Source organism: Schistocerca serialis, chromosome 1, assembly GCF_023864345.2.
Source record: "Schistocerca serialis cubense isolate TAMUIC-IGC-003099 chromosome 1, iqSchSeri2.2, whole genome shotgun sequence".
Taxonomy (NCBI): domain Eukaryota; kingdom Metazoa; phylum Arthropoda; class Insecta; order Orthoptera; family Acrididae; genus Schistocerca; species Schistocerca serialis.
In genome coordinates this window covers 988,643,246-988,666,723 of record NC_064638.1, presented here as the reverse complement: position 1 = coordinate 988,666,723, position 23,478 = coordinate 988,643,246, and the positions used below count along the sequence as shown (strand labels likewise).

Genomic DNA, 23,478 nt, shown 5'->3' with positions numbered 1-23,478 from the left:
TTAGAACTTAGAACTACTTAAACCTAACTAACCTAAGGACATCACACACATACATGCCCGAGGCAGGATTCGAACCTGCGACCGTACCCTCAATGGTGTTGAAATGTTAATAGCTATTAGTGTATTGTAAAACAGACCCATGCTTCACACAGGGAAGAAAGTCATAGGTCACTGCGCTCGTTAAGCAACAGTTACATGCAGATCACCATGCCTTACCCGTGGCGGGGCAACCAGAGACCTCCATTCGCAGGCAGACGGTCCTGCGGTGGACGCTGTAAGGCAACACCCTCAGCTGGCTGGCGAAGATGGCGGGCAGCAGGCGGTGCGTCACGACCGTGGCTGTGTCGCTGTTTCCGCTCAGGATCTGCGGGCAAATGTCATTCATATGAATGATGAACTACAGTAGTTGCTTTAACAGATTCAGACAGGACACTAAAAAATAATGAGTAGTCTCACTTTTCCGGGGTCTACTTTGGGGGCAAAGAGTGACTCTCTTCGCCTAAATTTGACATGGAATACCTTCAATTTTAGTACAAATCTGATCGAGATATATTTGTTGAGTCTAGTTTCTGTGCTTGCACCCATGTTTTTTTATCATTTAAACATGTGGGGTATAATGGATATAAGTGCACATGTTTCTATTGGTGAGTGAGGAAAGTATACTGAACAACGTTAGGTCAGTGTTTGTGCCATCTGCAGAATAATAGCCGCGCGGAGTGGCCTCGTGGTTCGAGGCGCCATGTTACGGATTGCGCCGCCTCTCCCGCCGGAGGTTCGAGCCCTCCCTCGGGAATGGGTGGTGTTAGTTTAAGTACTGTGTAAGTCTAGGGATCGATGACCTCAGCAGTTTGGTCCCTAAGCAATGCACACACACATTTTATGCAGACTAATAACACAGTCCAAAGATGGAAAATACCTTATTCTTATGTTTTTTGGGTGGTAAATCAAAATACGATACTTAAAAAACTGTATTACCCACCATTTCTTCACATTTTACAGTTAATCTTATTAAATTAAGCGATTTTTGAAAGAATTTAACAGTTTTATATAGTTAAAATAATTTAAAAAGAAGATGTAATGAATGTAGTTGACGTTGGTAGCACTGCTGAAAAACATTTGCAGGCAAAACAAAAGGGTGATGCTATTTTTGTGTTAACAGATGGTGTTTTCTTTACTTTCTACCTAACCTCTCTTTCCAGTTTTCTGTACATGTGCTCAGTACAATGTGTAATCATGGTTGTAAAAACTCTTCTGACAGTTTTTGTTATATTTGTGGTGAATTTGTGATTAAAAGCACCAAAGAAACATTACAGACCTCGTGAAAAAGATCTATCATACTTTGCATCTGATCTTGGTGATCAAGATAAAACTTGGGCGCCGCGTAAGGTATGTTATGTGTGTGTGGAATATCTGAGAAAATGGTCCAAAAAGGAGAAAAAAGGGCTTTAGATTTGCTGCTCCTATGATATGGAGGGGGCCACTGCTACTTTTGCAGTGTTGATATTACTGGTCATAATTCGAAAAACCAAAAGGTAATAAGCTACCCTAACCTTCCGTCCGCCATCCGACCAGTACAGCATGGTGTAGATTTGCCGGTTCCTCAAGCACCAGATGATTTAAATTGTATTACTACAGAAGTATTTTCCGATGTACAATGTGATGTAGACGAACAATACGATGATGAATTCCACTGTAATACAGAAGGTCTAGAGCCCAAATTGTTTACTCAGACAGAGCTTAACGATTTGGTTAGGGATCTGGGTTTAACGAAAGAAAGGGCTGAATTGCTTGGTTCTAGATTAAAAGAAAAGAACTTATTGGTAGTTGGGACCAGCATATACATGTATAGAAAGAGAGAGCAGCATGTTTCCAACAAGAAGGTGATTTAGTGTGCTGCTCAACATTCCCGGTCTGATGAATGAGTTTGGTATTAAATACAAAAAGGAAGACTGGAGGATGTTTATTGGTTCATCCAAAACTGGTTTAAAGGCTGTTTTATTACACAATGGTGACATGTATGCATCAGTACCTGTTGGACATACTGTACATATGAAAGAAAGCTATGAAAACCTAGAAATTGTGCTAAATAAAATATGCTATTCTACTCATGATTGGATGATATGTGGCGATCTAAAAGTAACATGCCTGCTACTTGATCAGCAAGGTGGCTTTACCAAATTTCCATGTTTCTTGTGTGAATGGGACAGTAGGGCTAGGTATCAACATTGATGAAGAAATAACTGGTCTGTGATGCAGTCTGTAAAACCTGGTGAAAAGAACATTCTACGCCAAAACTTTATAGATCCAAACAACGTATTCCTACCACATCTACATATAATGTTAGGGCTAATGAAATAGTTTGTAAAGGCTTTGTCTAAAGATGGACGATGTTTTAAGTATCTGCCAAAATTTTCCACACCTTTCAGAAGCGAAACTAAAATAAGGCGTCTTTGTCGGACATGACATTAGAAAATTGATGTTTGATGTTAACTTTGAATCCACAATGACCTTAAATGAGAGTGAAGCATAGGTATCATTCAAGCAAGTCATTACAAAATTCCTAGGACACGAAAAAGACCCAGAATATGTTTCTATTATAGCTACAGTGTTATAGAAGTTTAAAACTTTTTAATGAGCCTGAAAGTTCACTTTATGAACAGTCACCTCGATTACTTGCCGGACAATATGGGAGATGTTAGTGAGGAGCAAGGAGAGCGTTTTCACCAGAACATTAAAGTGATATAAAAAGGCTACCAAGGCCGCTGGAAGACCACATGATGGGGGACTATTGTTGGTCACTTCACCGAGAACTTCAGCAAGCGACTCATCGAAGAAAAAGCTACACAAGAAGCTGCAAAGAAAAAAGAGAAAGAAAATACAAACCAATTCCAGCTGACATGTGAAATCTCTATTGCCCCATATCATTGTTTTAAGTAGCTTATTGTAAATACGAAGCATGCTTACGTTGTAACAAAGCGTTTCATTAATTTCCCCGTTTACGGTATAGCATAGAATTTTTACACTATATAATAAAAAGCATATTGCTCGAAAACTGTGGGTGACACAAAAACACTAAGGTTAGATTTAGATTCAGCTCATAATAATGTATAATGATCAGCTATCAAAGTAAAAAAAAGTTTTTTAAAAAATATTCCCGTTGGCCTTTATAATTACAGCTACTACAAGTCGTATGTATTTAGGTAGGGTGGTACCTCCACGTTGTATGTGGCCAGAGTGAGCCATTCATGTTTATTTTCCCCTGGGAAAGACGTCAGGTGCTGATGTGTGAACCAATGGACGCAAAACGTCTAAGTCTATACTAACAGGTGCAGTTACGACCGTGCAGAAAACATCAGGTCGTAAAATGTTGTGATATTTCTGTGGGAAGACTGTCCGACGCAGGGGAAAAACAACCAACGCACTAAAGTTTGTACATTTTAAGGCACAACGTATAAAAATATCTGCGTTAAATCCTGTATACATGCCCGCCAGCTTGTGGCACACAGTTTGTCAGACTAAGGTGCCGTGGCATCGTATCAAATTTCAGCAGCTGTTTAGATACACTTCTCTCATTTCTGTGGCGCCAGCCACAAATCACCAGAGATGCCATAGTTCTTCGTCCAGCTGTAGGTACAGTTTATCCTCACTGTGCACTATCTGAATAAACTAACTGAGAAGATCGTGTGTAGATTGCCATATCGTGTGAGTGGCGGCTCCATTTCATTTTGTGTAGACATCAATCACTGTAGAATAGCCGCACATGTGCCCGACAGGTTTTCTGTTGACAAGCACTATAAATCGCCTCATGTGGAGGTCGCCGTACTTGTTCCCTGCGATCTATGTACCAACGGATCCTGCGAATCTTTAGCCCACACTACATTCCTCCATGAGTTCAGCATCGTGTTCCTTCGTCTCAGCTGTTCTCTCTGCTTCATGACGCACGGTATGGGTAGATACACTTGCTAGGCACCTGCTTCTAACTGCAAAAGCAAGGAGTTTCTTAACTGTGTGGCTACTCTGACTGCAGTTAACCGGTACTGAATTTATAAGCACTGTGGCGCATCGTTGTTACCAACCGCGTAAGACGGCGGTGACGTCTGTCGTCTACACATTGTTTCCCAAGCAGATGACGTTCGGTACTTATGGTGGATTCCTTCCTTACACGGTTGTATTGAAATTCCATATGCTTGAATGACATCTTAGAACACCGATAACATGGCCATCATCGAATGCGCTGAACTCACGCATTAAACATCCTGCCCGAGGCAGTAGGAGTTCTGTCAAAATTTCAGGCGGATGACACGCCGAATTATTCCATTTTTCATTATGACCGTTTTTCACTTCAACAGCTGTAATTTAATCAACTGCTAATGAAGTTCGCCTGACTATGGTAGTGGAATTCTAGATATTGTATGAGAGTTCATGTTTACTATGGAGGTATTCTTGCGTCCCGTTTCTGATTTTAAACGATCCATGGATGCACGTTCCTATTTCACAAACAAAACTGTTTTTAAAGTAGTGAAATCTGAAGATTACCCGAAAGAAAAAAATAATTTTTTTCAGTAGGAAGATGACGGTAACTCTTAGCTATGACTTATCGTAATTGACATTTCGTAAAGGGTGAAATAGTAAGCAATGTTTGTAGAGTAGAAACAGAACTGATTAAGATTAGCACCCTAGAATGTCCTCTCAATCATGGAAATGGACTCAGAAAAGTGCTCTTGAACCAGAAATACGCGACAGCTCACACTACGAGAATGAAACAAAAATAAAAACGTGCGTGATGCGGGCTTCACAGACGTTTTCAAACCATTATATTCCTTAGATCTATCTCGTAGTTTCTTAATCTCAAAAAATAGGCTAAGGAAGATATAATCTGAGACGTCAGTTGCTATGTTCATTTGGAATCAAATATCTTTATTGAAGAAAGAAGCACTGAATAATCTATATTTGACATACGGTGAGCACCCCAAGTCCTCTGTAACCACCTTTTTTTAGCGAGCACGCAGCAGCACGGCTGTGGAACGTTGTGTCACGAGTAGCAGGGGCGTTAGCTTCACTGTGTGCATCGTGAGGATGATACAAAAAAAATAGAAAATCGCACAATCTAAAACATGTGATATATGCAGATGGAACGGAAGGTTTCTGAGAAATACCTTCGTTATCTGGCTCGCTCTTGGACATCTACTTCATCAAGTTGTACAAACTTGCCCATGCAGGCAGTGCCCTGTCTGGATTGACTCTTGTTACCCTAGCTCCTCCTTCTAATTGGGCCTATTAAATAGATATAAGAAAACAGTCCCAGTGAACTGCATGGGTGCAATAGTAAGCAGTCATACACAACGAACAAAGGGAGCTGCGGTGACTAGCTCGAAGAAACAAGGGAAATCTTAATATCATAAATAGTAATAGGCATATCTACTAGATGCACAGTGATACATACTACAAAAATAATGGGTGTATGTGTGTGTGTGTGTGTGTGTGTGTGTGTGTGTGTGTGTGTGTGTGTGTGTGTCTGTGTCTATGTTCCGTATATGCTCCTAAGCCACAGTACCGATTTCAAACGAACGTCGGTCGCATATCCTTTAATGTCAGGCGGTGGGGTAAGAATCACCTATCATAGCTGAGGAGTATGACATCATCAACAATGATGTGCGTGAAAAACTGCTGCATCATGCACGCCGTTTAAATTTATCACTTCTCTGCTACCAGTTCTATTCGCAACCAATTTGCAGGCAGTATCCACGTACGCCGCTGAACGATACCTACAAAATTATATCATTGTATGACACACAGAACATGAGATGTGATGTAATCAACACCGAGATGCGTGAAAAAATGTCGTGTTATGCATGAGGTTTAAATTTATTACTTCTTTGCTACTGACTGTTCACTACATATTTCGCAGACAGTGTCCACAGAAGCAGCTAAATGTAACTACACTGTACAACATTTGTTTCGAGGGATATAACGCCATAATCACTCTCTATGTGCGAAAAAATTCCGCATCATGGATGAAGGTTTATATATTTATCTTTAACTATTAAGACACCCTTATAGCTGACTTTGAAGAGGCGTTACCATAGACTCGTTTAAAATCTCGTGTTGTAAACACACGAAGCAACTGCATCTAGTGCAAAGAAGCTGTTTCACAATTTTGAAGACGTTTTCTCGAATACATGGAAATGAAATTTTTTCGACATTTCACTACAAACACACTTAATTTTTTGTTTTCATTTCAAATAGAAAATTGGCAAAAATGAATACCCAGGCAATGCCATGTTTGACTACTAGTGTAATAATACAATTAAACGAAGGGGCCTTTCGCTTGCAGAAAGGGTTTGAGGCAGTGACGGAAGACCGAAAATGTTTGAAAGTACTTTTCAAATGGCGAGTCCTAATTCAATAATCAACATCCTGCCAGATGGAATGTCTACTTAATTAACAAACTAGACAGTAACGCGGCCAATGTCAAAGAACGCAGAGTATGTAACTGCAGCATAGAAGTTGTATCCTGCAGTGAGCTTATATCAATTAACATTAAAGAAATTCAAAATGATGATCCTAAAAAGATGTCACAGAGGTGAGACGCGTTATGAAAATGCAACAGTAATTTGGAATATTGAGAGAGGACAAGATACTCTCTCACCTCTTTTTTGTATACGGAAAATTATTAAAGATTTTATTACAATATGACGCACCTTGAGCGAGACTCTTGAAAGTTAACGACCTGAGCAGACGTTGATGGAGCCTGGTAGGGCGCTAAAAGTATGAGGTATTTTTATGGTTCTTAGCTAGTAGGAACGGGATGTTGGGAGTAGGAAACAATTGGTGTTGAGCCCATCCCTCAATAAATCTTGCCAGACAGGCTCACCGCCAAAAAGGGTAGACAGAGCAGTCCCTTCTCGAGACAATCTCCAGCAGTACAATACCGCTATACCTGCATGGTAGTGGAGATATAGAGGTAGCGTCAGTGTAAATTTAGAGTGCGTGACAGGAATAAAACTCAACAAAAAACTAACAAAAACGCGTGCATGCACAAACAAAAGACACTTGTTGTTGTTGTTGTGGTCTTGAGTCCTGAGACTGGTTTGATGCAGCTCTCCATGCTACCCTATCCTGTGCAAGTTTCTTCATCTCCCAGTACGTACTGCGACCTACATCCTTCTGAATCTGCTTAGTGTATTCGTCTCTTGGTCTCCCTCTACAATTTTTACCCTCCACGCTGCCCTCCAATGCTAAATTTGTGATCCCTTGATGCCTCAGAACATGTCCTACCAACCGGTCTCTTCTTCTCGTCAAGTTGTGCCACAGGCTCCTCTTCTCCCCAGTACTATTCAATACCTCCTCATTAGTTATGTGATCTACCCATCTAATCCTCAGCATTCTTTTGTAGCACCACATTTCGAAAGCTTCTATTCTCTTCCTGTCCAAACTATTCATCGTCCATGTTTAACTTCCATACATGGCTACACTCCATACAAATACTTTCTGAAACGACTCCCTGACACTTAAATCTATACTCGATGTTGACAAATTTCTCTTCTTCAGAAATGCTTTCCTTGCCATTGCCAGTCTACATTTTATATCTTCTCTACTTCGACCATCATCAGTTATTTTGCTCCACAAATAGCAAAACTCCTTTACTACTTTAAGTGCCTCATTTCCTAATCTAATTCCCTCAGCATCACCCGACTTAATTCGACTACATTCCATTATCATCGTTTTGCATTTGTTGATGTTCATCTTATATCCTCCTTTCAAGACACTGTCCATTCCGTTCAACTGCTCTTCCAAGTCCTTTGCTGTCTCTGACAGAATTACAATGTCATCGGCGAACCTCAAAGGTTTTATTTCTTCTCCATGGATTTTAATATCTACTCTGAATTTTTCTTTTGTATCCTTTACTGCTTGGTCAATACACAGATTGAATAACATTGGGGAGAGGCTACAACCCTGTCTCACTCCCTTCCCAACCACTGCTTCCCTTTCATGCCCCTCGACTCTTATAACTGACATCTGGTTTCTGTACAAATTGTAAATAGCCTTTCGCTCCCTGTATTTTACCCATGCCACCTTTAGAATTTGAAAGAGAGTGTTCCAGTCAACATTGTCAAAAGCTTTCTCTAAGTCTACAAATGCTAGGAACGTAGGTTTAACTTTCCTTAATCTTTCTTCTAAGATAGGTCGTAAGGTCAGTATTGCCTCAGGTGTTCCAATATTTCTGCGGAATCCAAACTGATCTTCCCTGATGTCGGCTTCTACCAGTTTTTCCATTCCTCTGTAAAGAATTCGTATTAGTATTTTGCAGCTGTGACTTATTAAACTGATAGTTCGGTAATTTTCACATCTGTCAACACCTACTTTCTTTGGGATTGGAATTATTATATTCTTCTTGAAGTCTGAGGTTACTTCGCCTTTCTTTTGTCAGGACTGGCTCTCCCAAGGCCGTCAGTAGTTCTAAAGGAATGTTGTCTACTCCGGGGCCTTGTTTCGACTCAGGTCTTTCAGTGCTCTGTCAAACTCTTCACGCAGTATCGTATCTCCCATTTCCTCTTCATCTACATTCTCTTCCATTTCTATAATATTGTCCTAAAATACATCGCCCTTGTGTAGACCCTCTATATACTCCTTCCATCTTTCTCCTTTCCCTTCTTTGGTTAGAACTGGGTTTCCATCTGAGCTCTTGATATTCATAAAAGTGGTTCTCTTTTCTCCAAAGGTCTCTTTAATTTTCCTGTAGGTAGTATCTATGTTACCTCTAGTGAGGTAAGCCTCTACATCCTTACATTTGTCCTCTACCCATTCCTGCTTACCCATTTTGCACTTCCTGTCGATCTCATTTTTGAGACGTTTGTGTTACTTTTTGTCTGCTTCATTTACTGCATTTTTATATTTTCTCCTTTCATCAATTAAATTCAATATTTCTTCTGTTACCCAAGGATTTCTACTAGCCCTCGTCTTTTTACCTACTTGATCCTCTGCTGCCTTCACTACTTCATCCCTCAGAGCTACCCATTCTTCTTCTACTGTACTTCTTTCCCCCACTGCTGTCGTTTGTTCCCTTATGCTCTCCCTGAAACTCTGTACAATCTCTGGTTCTTTCAGTTTATCCAGGTCCCAATTCCTTAAATTCCCACCTTTTTGCAGTTTCTTCAATTTTAATCTGCAGTTCATAACCAATAGATTGTGGTCAGAGTCCACATCTGCCCCTGGAAATGTCTTACAATTTAAAACCTGGTACCTAAATCTCTGTCTTACCATTATATAATCTTTCTGATACCTTTTAGTATCTCCGGCATTCTTCCATGTATACAACCTTCTTTTATGATTCTTGAACCAAGTGTTACCTATGATTAAGTTATGCTCTGTGCAAAATTCTACCAGACGGCTTCCTCTTTCATTTCTTACCCCCAATCCATATTCACCTACTATGTTTCCTTCTCTCCCTTTTCCTACTGTCGAATTCCAGTCACCCATGACTATTAAATTTTCGTCTCCCTTCACGACCTGAATAATTTCTTTTATCTCATCATACATTTCTTCAGTTTCTTCGTCATCTGCAGAGGTAGTTGGCATATAGACTTGTACTACTGTAGTAGGCGTGGGCTTCATGTCTATCTTGGGCACTATAATACATTCACTCTGCTCTTTGTAGTAGCTTACCCGTACACCTATTTTTTTATTCATTATTAAACCTACTCCTGCATTACCCCTATTTGATTTTGTATTTATAACCTTGTATTCATCTGACCAAAAGTCTTGTTCCTCCTGCCACCGAACTTCACTAATTCCCACTATACCTAACTGTAACTTATCCATTTCCTTTTTAAATTTTCTAACCTACCCGCCTGATTAAGGGATCTGACATTCCACGCTCCGATCCGTAGAATGCCAGTTTTCTTTCTCCTGATAACGGCGTCCTCTTGAGTAGTCCCCACCCGGAGATCCGAATGGGGGACTATTTTACCTCCAGAATATTTTACCCAAGAGGACGCCATCATCATTTAACCATACAGTAAAGCTGCATGCCCTCGGGAAAAATTACGGCCGTAGTTTCCCCTTGCTTTCAGCCGTTCTTAGTACCACAACAGCAAGGCCGTTTTGGTTAATGTTACAAGGCCAGATCAGTTAATCATCCAGACTGTTTCCCCTGCAACTATTGAAAAGGCTGCTGCCCCTCTTCAGGAACCACACGTTTGTCTGGCCTCTCAACAGATACCCTTCCGTTGTGGTTGCACCTACGGTACGGCTATCTGTATCGTTGAGGCACCCAAGCCTCCCCACCAACGTCAAGGTCCATGGTTCATGGGTCACTAGTAACTGATGAAAAAGGAAAACAAAAACGGAAAACCAAGTTTAAAGGTTAGCAACTGATTATATGGTATGAAAATAAGTGTATTTCAGGCGAATAAGTGGCGGCGCTCTGGCACTGTTTATGTAACTCGTTCCACAGCTCTCGGCTGTGCCTGCGGCGGGAATGAGCGCGTGCGGCGCGCCGCCGCGCCGTCCGGCCAGAGTCCTCAATGGTGGGATGGATGCCGTCGTTACCTGTGGCAGCTCGCCAGCGGCCGCATGCCGGGAGGGGGGGATGACTTCAATGTCCTAAGCACGTGACCTTGGAGTCGGATTCAGCTCGTTGCGGTCGGCTGCGCTCTCGGCGCAGCGCAGTTCTGGCCCGGTCTGCTCTGCCCTGCGCGCCGCGGGCAGGTGGCACCCCCTCGTCCCCCACCCTCCCACCCCTAACATACAGAGGAGCCAGCCGAAATGCAGCATTACTCTCTTCCTGCATTCCGTCATATCGTCGAGGCACCCACTAAAAGTGTCTGGGAACATCTAACAAGAAAATAACCTGGCCACCGACGTTATACGTTATCACGACCGTTCACATGTATTCCTGTCGTAGCGAAACCAAACGTTTATTTATGTTCTCGTTATCCATGTTGCTCTTATCAACGTATTCCCAAATAAAATCAACTCGTTTGTTCTCCATATCATTCATCTCGAGGCCAATGATCAATGAAAATGAGATTCTGCCTTTGTAAAGATCGAGTTTTTACTTAGTTATTGCTTTGCTGCTATCTGACACGCAACTAATTTTTTATCTAGTTATTCTTTCACTCCTCTTCTGGCACCTTCGTTGCAAGAATACTAATTATTCTTAAAATTCTTTCTAGCGGCTGGTCTTGGAAATCTGACGGGTGTAATGCATGTCTGTTGAAGACATCTGTTTTGATATAATCTAAACAAGCGCGACACGACACTGGTACTCTTGTGTAGCTTTCCAATTACGCTGGGCAATGCGACAATTAGGGAGCTTCTCTAAGAATTTGTCAGATGTCTTCCTGTCAACTTAGGGTTTACCATTTGCCTTATGCGCACAGAGAAGATATTTACTGAAATTTTACTCCGAAGTCGGAGTAATTTAAACAACAGTGAACACGTTTAGCAATTTTTCCCATGTAGTGTTGCAGACGTGCTACGGTATGTAAAAGATTAAATCCACCACTAATTCTGTTTTCATTCGAAATCTGCGCAGCACCATCGACGCCTGTCATGCCACTCTTCCTTTTGTTCGTAGCACACATTTATGGAAATTAGACATGTAGTACGAAACCAGCGACCTCTCGCTTCCCTTACCCAGTTCGGAAGCTGCAACTCCCAACTTTTCGACAACGTATTTGAAATTATCTAAAAGTAATTAACTTACGAAATAACTGACATCAAAAGTTCAGGCCTTCCAAATTTAAATCGCCTATTATGGTTTAATGACCGCAAGATTCTGAACTTAAAACAATATAATTTTATTGCTGTATTTTCTATGCATCAAACAACACCGCTCACTACTTAATTCCGTCGGTAATTAATATTGGGAATAATTTACTCTTAAAAGATTTATTTCACGATGGACATCATACCCGTAAGTAGGAGATATCACAAACTGCATAATAATAATGTTCCATGTACCTTTGTGAAGCTGAAACATTTTACAGACATCAAATAATAATAAAGTCTTAAGAGCCCGTGCTAAATAGCAGAATCTAAACCAGCACAATTTCAAAGCATTATGTGGTTTTATAACTCACATCATCATCTTGCGCGTCATTAAATAGACACACCTACCACAAGCCAAAGACACTTCACACCACATAATTTACGTCCATACAACGTTAATAGCGCCCTGCATTCATCAAATTTACTTTTTCATATTCTTTATTAGTAATCAAATAAATAAATAAATAAATACATTAAGTAAAGATAAAAATTTTGTATTCATCAGTATTTTCTCCTGTAAATTTAATACATCGAGGTAATGACATATGTGAGAGAATATGGCACTTGACCACACTTGAGGACTGTGCAGACTCCAGAACCAATACAGCAGACTGGATGTCATGACCCACACCAGCCATCAAAGGGAGCAGTTGGTCGTAATGGATCAGGTGGTGGTGGTGGTTAGTGTTTAACGTCCCGTCGACAACGGGGTCATTAGAGACGGAGCGCAAGCTCGGGTTAGGGAAGGAGTGGGAAGGAAATCGGCCGTGCCCTTTCAAAGGAACCATCCCGGCATTTGCCTGAAACGATTTAGGGAAATACGGAAAACCTAAATCAGGATGGCCGGAGACGGGATTGAACCGTCGTCCTCCCGAATGCGAGTCTAGTGTGCTAACCACTGCGCCACCTCGCTCGGTATGGATCAGCTGTTGCAGACTAGGCGCAGGGGACCAGACTGCCTGCTATGACTGAAACGGCCTGCCAGGTGATGTGCCTGCATCACACAGCCTGGTCGTCTACCAGTACAGGCAGCATGTCTCACAAGCGAGAGCAGACAGCGTGACTCCATAAGGCGCCAGTAGCCACCCCCGAGCAACCAACGACCCGCCAGACTGCTATTTGAGGGAAAAGGAGTCACGTGGCACCACAGTCGACGCACGCAATTGGCCTAACTGACTCAGTGGGATGCCGAGAGGGACGTGACCCATCGACAAAAGGCGAGTTAATCCGTTGTCCTGCACCAGCAGGCTCGTTCCAATAGAGAGGTGAATGGGAAGAGTTGGGCTGCCCCGTATCACAGTAACACTGAATGGATTTCTACACCAGGGGGCAGGCTGCACGTCAAATGCAATGCTGTCACGCCAGTCACTGATGGCTGATTTCGGCCTGACCAGGATGAGGCCAAGGCTCCAGCTGCTCACCGTAAGCTGCCGACGACGCCAGTTGCCACATAGACACCACATGCTGCCCGAGACGAGAGGGAACACCAGAGACATCTGCCGCCATCTCTGTCATGTCATACGCTGAGTGAAAGGTCATTCCACTCTGGCACAAACTGTTTTTCTCCAGTCCTACCAGTCACGGTTTGTTTGTGTGCATAAGTGCCATGTTCTCAATTCGGGTGACATTTTAAATTGTAAAATTTAATTCCCCAGGGACCCTAGTGGAGGGAGCGACTGGATACCTTTCTGTAATACCATTATGCAATATCTTTTTTTGCTTTTGTATGTATCAATTGAACTGTCTTGATTCTGAGGCTATGTTTGTTCTGCGCATTTATTAATGCCATAATGCCCTGATTATGTGCCTATATTTGTTTTCATGTCATAGAAAATAGTACTGAAATTTACACAACTTAGGTAATAAGACAAATAGATTACACAAGTGATTTACTTATTCATTGAGAATTTAAGAAAGTATGTGTTTGATGATTCACACCAAATGAGTGACGGAGCAGGGGTAAATCAATGAGCAGAGAACAGCTCATACTCCAGGACACTGTAAGTGATAAGGAACATTAGACATCTATGACCACAGGATATGGTGTGAATGGGTACATTTCTTTGCTGCAAGGCCTTTTAACCGCCAATTAAATGTTTATCGGAAGCCTGTGATGTAACAATGACCACGGGGTCTAACATAATTCATACTACTCACAGCAAAGTTTATATGTAATCTTGCTGGCTTGCAGCCACATGTGAGTGAATGACCCCTGGAATGAATGAGGCCAAGTTGGGATGTGTTTCAGCCGTGGGCCATCCTGATTGGCAACGTTAACATTTTTACACATATATCGGTTATCAGGATCAGATTCTCCTACTATTTTCAATGATTTACTGGTTTGTGTCAAACTAAACAATATCGAAGTGAGACACTACGCATGCAGAAATCAACGGCAGGTAGAGGGCAGTGAGAGAGGACAAGTTACTCTCTGACCTATTTTTTTGTATATGGAAAATTATTAAAGATTTTATTACAACTTGGCGCACCTTGAGCAACACTCTTGAAAGTTAATAGCCTGATCAGGCATTGTTGAAGCCTGGTAGGGCGCTAACAGTATGAGGTATTTTTATGGTTCTTACCTCGTAGAAACAGCATGTTCGGAGCTGGAAGCAACTGGCAGCAAGCCTATCCCTTAATACATCTTGCCGGACAGGCCCACAGCCATATAGGGCAGACACAGCAGCCCCTTCTTGAGACAGGACTCCAGAAGAACAATGCCTGTATTGGTGCCAGGCAAAGGTTAGGCTGGATGCAATGGACTGAAGGGACACGTGTACACAGTGGAGTTGTACACCGGGCATTGTGTGCAGAGCCACACATATTAAAAATTCACAAGTTTTCGTGATCACCGTTACTGCAAATAGGCCTGCGACCCACATGCATTGGCCGCCTCAGTTGTACAAGAAACTCCTGCGTCTGTGAAACGTTTAGAGATAGAATCTTTATTACACCTAATAGCAGGGACTAACAAGCTCTGAGGCACAGGCTATTTAGATAAAGATCTTTAAGATTGTATCTGTTTGATTGTTGCTGTGAGTAGCGACGTGACTTTGGAGAAAAACATCTTCCCATTCTGCAAAAACTTAAAATAGCCAATAATTGGCGGTTTCTTCTTTTTCCAGAGACGCAGGTTTCTTAACTCTTTCTCTCGCTCTACAGGAGTTTGTGCTGTCGTGTGTGAGGGGGGATTTAGCGTCTCTAGAGCCCTATGATTGCCTCAAGACGAAGAGAAGGTGGTGACAGTTCGTGTACTTTGCGGGAAAACGGATTTCTTTTCTGAAGACGTACAATACACTCGGTTGCTGAACTTTGGTCTGGTGAGAGGGACGTCTGATCGATGCTCCGGCATATGTGCTTGGTGCTTGGGATCTGTCCTGAGACTGACTTCACTTGCGAGTAGACTGGACTGGGGAGCCTGTGGTGAAGTTCTTACAGTACCGACAGTGAGACTTAAAACATCCCGGACTACTCTTTTGCCGAGGGCACACTTACACATATTTGGTTTACCAGTCTACGCGTTTGGTATCCTTGTGCGCTCTGTCGTATAAGTCAGCCAAATTGGTCCTTGGTATGACAAGCGAACAGGTGTGTCACGCACTGAAATCTACCGTGATTTCAGGGCTCTGGTAGAAAGTAAATTACGATCTGTCTGCCTGATCGCTAGACCGTGAGATTTTTGCATTTCTTTCGTGGCCGCGATCGATTCACAGGTGTTGCTTCACGTCTTGCCTCCGCCGCACACATCTCGCCAGCTGCAAGTTACATCGCTGCATAATTAAATAGGGTAATGTGGTGCCGCTCCTTCCTTGTCAGAGCATTCAGATCTCAATCGCCACTTGCTCTCAGCAGCACCTATATTGAGAAACTTCTGTAGATTATCAATCAAAGTCCGCTCAGAGTCAGATCAGTTCAGATTGCGTTATCCACGATTTTAGGGCCAGAGTACTTGACTCACTTCTGCCACCCAGGATCCTTGTATACTGTGGTTTTAAACCAACTGTTAGTTGCAGAATGAGATTTTTCACTCTGCAGCGGAGTGTGCGTTGATATGAAACCTCCTGGCAGATAAAAACGTGAGCCGACCGAGACTCGAACTCGGGACATTTGCCTTTCACGGGCAGGTGCTCTACCATCTGAGTTATCCAAGCACGACTCAAGACCCGTATTCGCAGCTCCAATTCTGTCAGAACCTCGTCTCCTACTTTCCAAACTCCACAGAAGCTCTTCTGCGAAACTTGCAGAACTAGCACTCCTGGAAGAAAGGACTCTTGTGCAAGTTTCGAAGAAGAGCTTCTGTGACGTTTGGAAAGTAGGAGACGAGGTACTGGCAGAATTGAAGTTGTGAGGACGGGTCGTGAGTCGTGCTTGGGTAGCTCAGATGGTAGAGGACTTGTTCGCGAAAGGCAAAGGTCCCGAGTTCGAGTCTCGATCCGGCACACAGTTTTATTCTTCCAGGAAGTTTCAACTGTTAGTTGTTTACGGTATATAATAAATACTTTTTTAACATAATTTATGTCTGTCTTTGTTTTGGAAAAATAAATAATCTCAGTAAACAAAATTTTACATACAAACTCAGTCATTTTTATAGTCCAAACAGTCTTATCTTTCAACAACAGCTGCCTTTATTGTAACATCAGACGTTCTAGTTTAACAGAATTATTAGGGAAGAAGACGAAACCAATAGATGAACAATTTGCTTTGTGGTTGTTATTGTGGAATCTACACAATCATCATACTGACATGGGCTATACAAAATAAAAAAAAAAATTAATATGTTCACGCCCAACACAGAACCATATTGTGACAATATTATGCTGGTTAAAATCTGTGGTCAGGTGGACTGCCAAGAACAAAGAGAGAAGGAACAATCTGCAGTGTTAAGGAAGGAAATATGTGGTGCATTTAACCACTATCGATGTAAATTCTCTAGGTTCACCTCTGTAAGATATGGTTTGAAGGTAGAAACAAAAGAATGACAATGTAACCGCAAAAAGCATATTGGAAAAAATCTGTAAGGAATCGCTGGAAAACATATCGATGAAATATAAAAATCCTGGAACTACACCATATAAAGTAGACTTATCTGATGTTCAAATGACTTTACTAGTGGATGAGCTACCTGGGATATGGTAGACGGCATTTAGCTTGTGGACTTGGATACAACGCACAATTTTGCTGGGATTTTTAACAAAATGGAGACCTGTGACCACCTACAATCAATTCACGAGTTCTGTATGCAAGAAGACTATGAAGGAAATAGCAATGTTATTAAGAAAAGTGATGTGGATGAGCTCCAATTGTAGAACGTCAAATAACAAATTCAGGAGTGAAAAAGACATGGGTAACTATTTTATAGGTTTTATAAAGTATCCTGATATGTATCTACGAGAAACTTCCGTGTGTTCCCTGACTAAAAACGTGAAATTACCAGGCCGGCAGTAGTTTTAGCAGTTATGTTGGACATCGGCATCGTCTGAAATATAGTAATTCTTAAAAATCGGCTGTTGCTGAACACGACCTGTTAAATTATCGCAAGATTATGTTTGAACATAGGAGGATTCTTGCCCATGCCTTGAGTTATTTGGACTCTGGGGCTAGACAAGCAGTGAAACTTATGCTTTGTGATAAAAATTATAAAAACATCAATACAGACATCACCTATGCACTTCGCAATACATAGAAACGTGCACTTGATATAGAAAGAGGACAGAAGAAGGCTTCTCGTAGTTTATCACCCAGTTGGAGTGCTAGAGCTGCAAGCTATGCTGAATAACGCAGACATAATCTATGGATGTAGATGGTGTCATCTCAGTGCTGGCCTTATCCGTGATATCACCATTACGTAATCCACCCAATTAGATGCCGCCCTTTCAGAAGAAAATCGGAAACCTCACCAGTTTCACAACAGTGGAAACAAACCCCGTCGATGATGATGATGCAGAAAGTCATTTAACGCGGAACTGTGAAAATGTTGTGAAAGGACATCTTCACGAAAGACTTCGTGGCCACCTAGTTTTTGTTATTTACCTGTACAGTATGTGGAAAATGTTAACACAGAGTCCAATGAAGAAATATTTATTACACTGAAGTGTCATATTACAGACGGAGAAATGTATTTTTTCATGTTTTTTTGGCAATTTACTTAATTTTTCTCCACAATATCACCAAATACAGATATGCTGAATTACGACTGGTTCCCAAAAATAATGTTATTCTTCAGCTCTTAAGAAAAAGCATGAATATATATCTCACAGACTTCAGCCATTCTCCATTAAAAAAGTTATTCCTTCTGTGCAATTAATGTGTTATGCACACGAAAAAGAAAACTGGACATGGAAAAGCTCAAGGTCATAAAATGCAAATTACTTCGTGAAAAACATGCTGTGAAGGTAGAATACGAATGAAAAAAGAAGAAGGCATTTTAGATGTCCAAACAAGGCCTACAAATTACTCTAAACGCGGTATGTGGAAAAATCTGGGTACAACTGCGGAGAAAAAGAAATCGGCATTTAGTGTAAATACCAACGGAAAGTAGCTATAAGTGGGAGTCCTCGCGAAAAATACACACTCTGAGGCCGTTTGATACACTGAATAATAGACGAAATATCTGTTTATAAACCTCTATTGTACTTCGGATCTGCTTAAAAAGGATGTTTATGTTGTATATAAATATCGCGAATTGGACTAAGTGTATCTTACTGCAGAAAAGGTACACTAAAACTGTTAAACTGATGAAGGAACTACATTTAACAGTCATTCATTTTTTAAGGTTGTAGACTTAAAGTTCAAAATGAAAATTCTGCAAAAAAGTGGAGGAGAAGAGTTGGCTCGTACACTCAAGAAAGTGCTGAATGTTTTAACAATAGTGTAATGCTCGACGTAAAAGCGAAAATAAAAAACCGTAAATGCTCTCAGTCAGAATAACTGCAAGAAGGCACATGCCGAACTGATAAGTAGACAGAAGAGAAAGTTTACAGGAAAAAAGTTAGTTATATTAGGATTCGAGAACATACATTTTTGTATTTATCAAATTACTGAATGGAAAAAATTAGACGATGTGGATGTAGAATTAAATAATAAGTTTAAAATTAAGTTGGATACTATTAAAACTTCATCGAACAAAAATAAAAAAATAGTTCTTTTCTTAGTGATGATTATACAAAATGAAAAAAGAGATATTGGACAAGAATATTTCTATCCTTATTCGTTACCTAGCAAAAATTTATAAAAATGTTTCCCATTTACAACGATCTACGTGTATCATTAAGATGGTGATGTACCTACATGAGTCACACATGTTTTGTATTGTCATAGACCAGAGCGGGTAAACGTTGCACGCGGCTCATGAGCGCACAGCGCTGCACGTGTGCTGCTCGCTTGCAATCGTCGACCGCGGCAGTGGCGATAACCGGCAGGTTGCGGCAGTGTAGTAAAATGGTTCAAATGGCTCTGAGCACTATGGGACTTAACTTCTGAGGTCATCAGTCCCCTAGAACTTAGAACTATTTAAACATAACTAACCTAAGGACATCACACACATCCAGGCCCGAGGCAGGATTCGAACCTGCGACCGGAGCGGTCGGGCGGCTCCAGACTGTAGCGCCTAGAACCGCTCGGCCACTCAGGCCGGGGAGTGTAGTACCAGACTAAGCCGCGGATGTCGATGCGAAGCGACCACTACGTAGTGAACGTTGTATTTCAAGACCCGGAAAATGCAGAATGAGTCAAGGAAACGGAGAAGTGGAGATTAGCTATCTTTTAAAAAGGAATGGGAGAATGATTTTTTCTTTGTGCAGAAACGTGAAGATTCGAAATGTTTAATATGCGGCAGTATTCTCGCTGGTCAGGAGAAGTTTTGTATTGAACTTCATTATAATAAATTTCACTAGGACGAGTACAATTTATTGTCGGTTTCTGAGCGGATGGAGAAATTGACTGACCTTAAGAAGAGCGATCTGACGATACTAGATGAATATGACTTAAGTTGCTGGTGTCATGAGAGATCTGCGACTTTCTTTCGTCATGTCTCTCATCTAATTGATTTAACATTTTATGGAGCACTGTTTTCAATTTTTCAGGACGAAAACAATGATAACCCAGCGATACGTGCAAGTTATGAGATTGTGCTTAATATAGCGAGAGTTGGGAATCCATTTGCTGAAGGTGAGTAATAAAGGAGTCCATCAATGACGCTGCTGATTTATTTTGCCCACTGAGTACAAATCAGTTTCGAGCGGTCACTCTTTCCCGGCAGACTGTAAGTCGTCGCGTAAGTGCCATGGCAGGTGACATTTACCGTCAATTAAGGAGTGCAGTGCTGGAGTTTATTGCATTTTGCATCGCACTTGATGAGTCCACAGATATTTCAGACACCGCGCAATTAGTGATTTATGTTCGCGGCGTGGACACTGCTGTGCACATAAATGGTTCAAATGGCTCTGAGCACTATGGGACTCAACTGCTGAGGTCATTAGTCCCCTAGAACTTAGAACCAGTTAAACCTAACTAACCTAAGGACATCACAAACATCCATGCCCGAGGCAGGATTCGAACCTGCGACCGTAGCGGTCTTGCGGTTCCAGACTGCAGCGCCTTTAACCGCACGGCCACTTCGGCCGGCGCTGTGCACATAACAGAGGATTTTTTTTTTAGATATGATATCTTTAAGAGCACGACCTCCGGCGCGGACATACTAAAAGCCGTTGAAGAAGCTGTCGATTCAGCTGGCTTAAACTGGGAACGTTTGGTGTCAGTGACAACAGACGGAGCCCCTGCAATGAAAGGGAACAAATGGGATTTCTTGGATTACTAAGAAAAAGTCTCAGCGTACAGAATAATCATTGTACAGAATTCTCTGCAGTTTGCACCAAGAAGTACTCTGTGCAAAAGCAGCAAAACTGGGGGACGTCATGCAAGTGGTTATTCGGGCTCGACATACGTTTGTGAGCGATTTTTTTCTGTTATGAAAATTAATAAGTCCCGGTTAAGAGCAAGCATCAGTGATGAAAATTTACGTAACTGTTTGCGTTTGTCTGTATGTAGAAATTTTGTTCCAGACATTAAACGTATTGTAAGTTCCACCTGTGATAACTAAATAAACGTATCGTAGGTAACAGGTACTCTCTCAAAGCATGATTTCTTTCAAGCACTCCTATTAACCTTATGCCTTCATTCAATAAATCAAGCTAGGAAACGAAACGCATTACAGAGGAAGGAGCGGAGAGACGGTATGTTGGGGAGGGGAGAGAAGCGGGTGGCCAGCTAGCCCCTGTGTTCACGCAGAACGCCTGTTAACTGCACACGAACAAGTGCACAGCACAGCCCCTGGTAGACCAATACGACAGAGAATTTAAATGTGGAAATAACAGTGCGATACTTAATTTGAAGGTCCATTGTCCCTTGCCTCCAAATGGCGTGAAAACATTTTAAGCTACAGACGTCACCAAATGGACCTTACTGATAATGATGATACCTGTGCTCAGCTGTGCGGTCGTCAGCGCCCGTACAAAGTCCCATTCTTTACACAATCCAATTTAGCCACTTTTACGAATGATGATGATGATGACGAAATGATGAGGACAACATAAACTCCTAGTCCCTGTGGAGCTTAACCTTTAAGTTATATCAGTAGTGCCAACAACTGAGCTACGTGTGTTTTGTACAGTTATATAAGGAAACTTTCATATTTTTGTAAGTAATACAGGCAGTCTTTGGTTCCATTTGATTGCTATTTTACTTTGGTACAAAAATCAAATTTTCGTTCAAGATCAAAGATCAAACTTTATTTTGTGTGGAATCTTGTCCATACACATTTCTACACCTCAGACACATAGTCTTGAATCAAACCGAGCAGGTGCTACGTTGATCGAACGTTATGTTACGTTCGGATACACTAGATTAGGTGAGAGACTAACTTATCGTATTATGTGCATTTTGTTTTTACACACGCGTACTACGAAAATATGCAGTTTAAGTGATACAATGAATTAAACATATCTACAAAATGAGTTACTGTTAGTTTTGTTTGTTTTGGTAAAGTACAGGAAAATGTGATATCACTTGCTAAAACCGCTACAGATTTTGGTATATTTATAAGTGACAATGGGAAGGAAAGAAAAGAAGATAAGGTCGGTAAATTCATTTAGAGAGCCCTGCCACAATAGTTCCGGTCAGTAAATTTCACAGCCTTCCTACCTCTATACCACCAGTAACGTAAACTCAAGCAGCCCTGAGATCTAAAGTAATAAAATAGCGCTATTAGTCAGGTAGTAACAGCAATTACATGTTTCTAGTGGAAGATGATGCATTATCATCTTCTACCCCTAAAATGGTAGTTAGTGAGGTGAAGAATTACTGAAAAACTTCTAAGAACGTGAGTTAAGAGATCGATCTTCGTACAACCGTTCACATAGCGCGAATTTGGTCAAAGATCTCAGTAACAATATCTTTAGGTACTTTAATAAATATTACAGACTATTTAGGTTTGAAAGTAAAACTGTAGCGTTTAATTTGACAGTCCACTATCATATTCTAGGCGCTACATATACCATAGCCCGTAAGTTACGCCGGTAGTGAAAATAAGTGGGCCCACATTTATTTTGTACTGTTCTAAAACAATTCTTTAGGTATTCTGCCAAATAACACAGACAATTTTTGGCTTCTTTAAAACGCTATTTTACTTTGTTGTAAGAATCGAACTATAGCTATTGCCAAGTGCACCTTAACCTATAAATTTTATCTGTAGTGTTAATAAGTGAGTAATATTGATTTCACACTGTTAAAGATCAATAATACAGACAATGTAGAGTCGGGAATAACACTGAGACAGGTAATTTGCGCTTTGTAACAAGTGGAGTGCAAAGATCAAGTTGACCTATTATACTGTACATACTGACTGGCTATTTTGTGTTAGTGGACGGGGAAACAGCCGTACGTGATCGGAAGACCAACATGTGTATGTCTCTGCACGTGTGTGTGTGTGTGTGTGTGTGTGTGTGTGTGTGTGTGTGTCGTGCTCACGAAACTGTATGGATTATGCGAATGCATACAAAGCCTTGTGAGCTCTGCAGATGTTCATGGAGCTGTTTGTGTGTGTGTGTGTGTGTGTGTGTGTGTGTGTGTGTGTGTGTGTGTGTGTGAGTGTGAATGCGTGGTCTGTGTGTGTTGGTCTGGAGGTCTTTCAATAGCCTACTTCCAAGAAAGAAGCGTGGCTTAAGATGAAGCACCGCACCGCAAATTGGCCTTGCATGTAGGCAACCCGACAAATGACATAACGAAAACGGTAGTATGTTTGGTATGGCACTAAGGGCATTTACTGTGAGGGACAAGCGCCATAGATATAATACTAGCACGCACTGTACTGTGACGATCCGTCACCACATGCTCCGGACAGACCTATGGTCATTCAGTGTTATTTTTGAGTCAGTACAATATATAGCCTTCTCTGACAGTGAATAATCGGAGATGGTCGACCAACAGCAGTCCAACAACCACTTTCAGAGGAAGAGGAATAATAAAATGATTAAATACTTACAGTTGCGAAGTACGAGATATTGCATACAGGACGGCAGAGCAGAGGGCATAATTCACCTAGAGAGAATGGGCAAGACTAATATTACGAAGCTAGTACAGTCAAGCCAAACGAACTAAATCCAGTACAACAACCAAGAAAAATATTACGTCAACGAAGTCCGTTGGAAA

The 23,478-nt window shown here is 41.4% G+C and overlaps 1 protein-coding gene across 1 annotated transcript in view; it reads right to left on the bottom strand.

The window, feature by feature from the left end:
• Positions 1–23,478, bottom strand: part of LOC126454081 (discoidin domain-containing receptor tyrosine kinase B-like) — a 425,916-nt gene that overhangs the window by 162,520 nt on the left and 239,918 nt on the right. Inside the window, exon 5 of the mRNA XM_050091131.1 lies at positions 217–364. Coding sequence (XP_049947088.1) covers positions 217–364 — 148 coding nt within the window. The remainder of the gene's footprint in view (positions 1–216; positions 365–23,478) is intronic.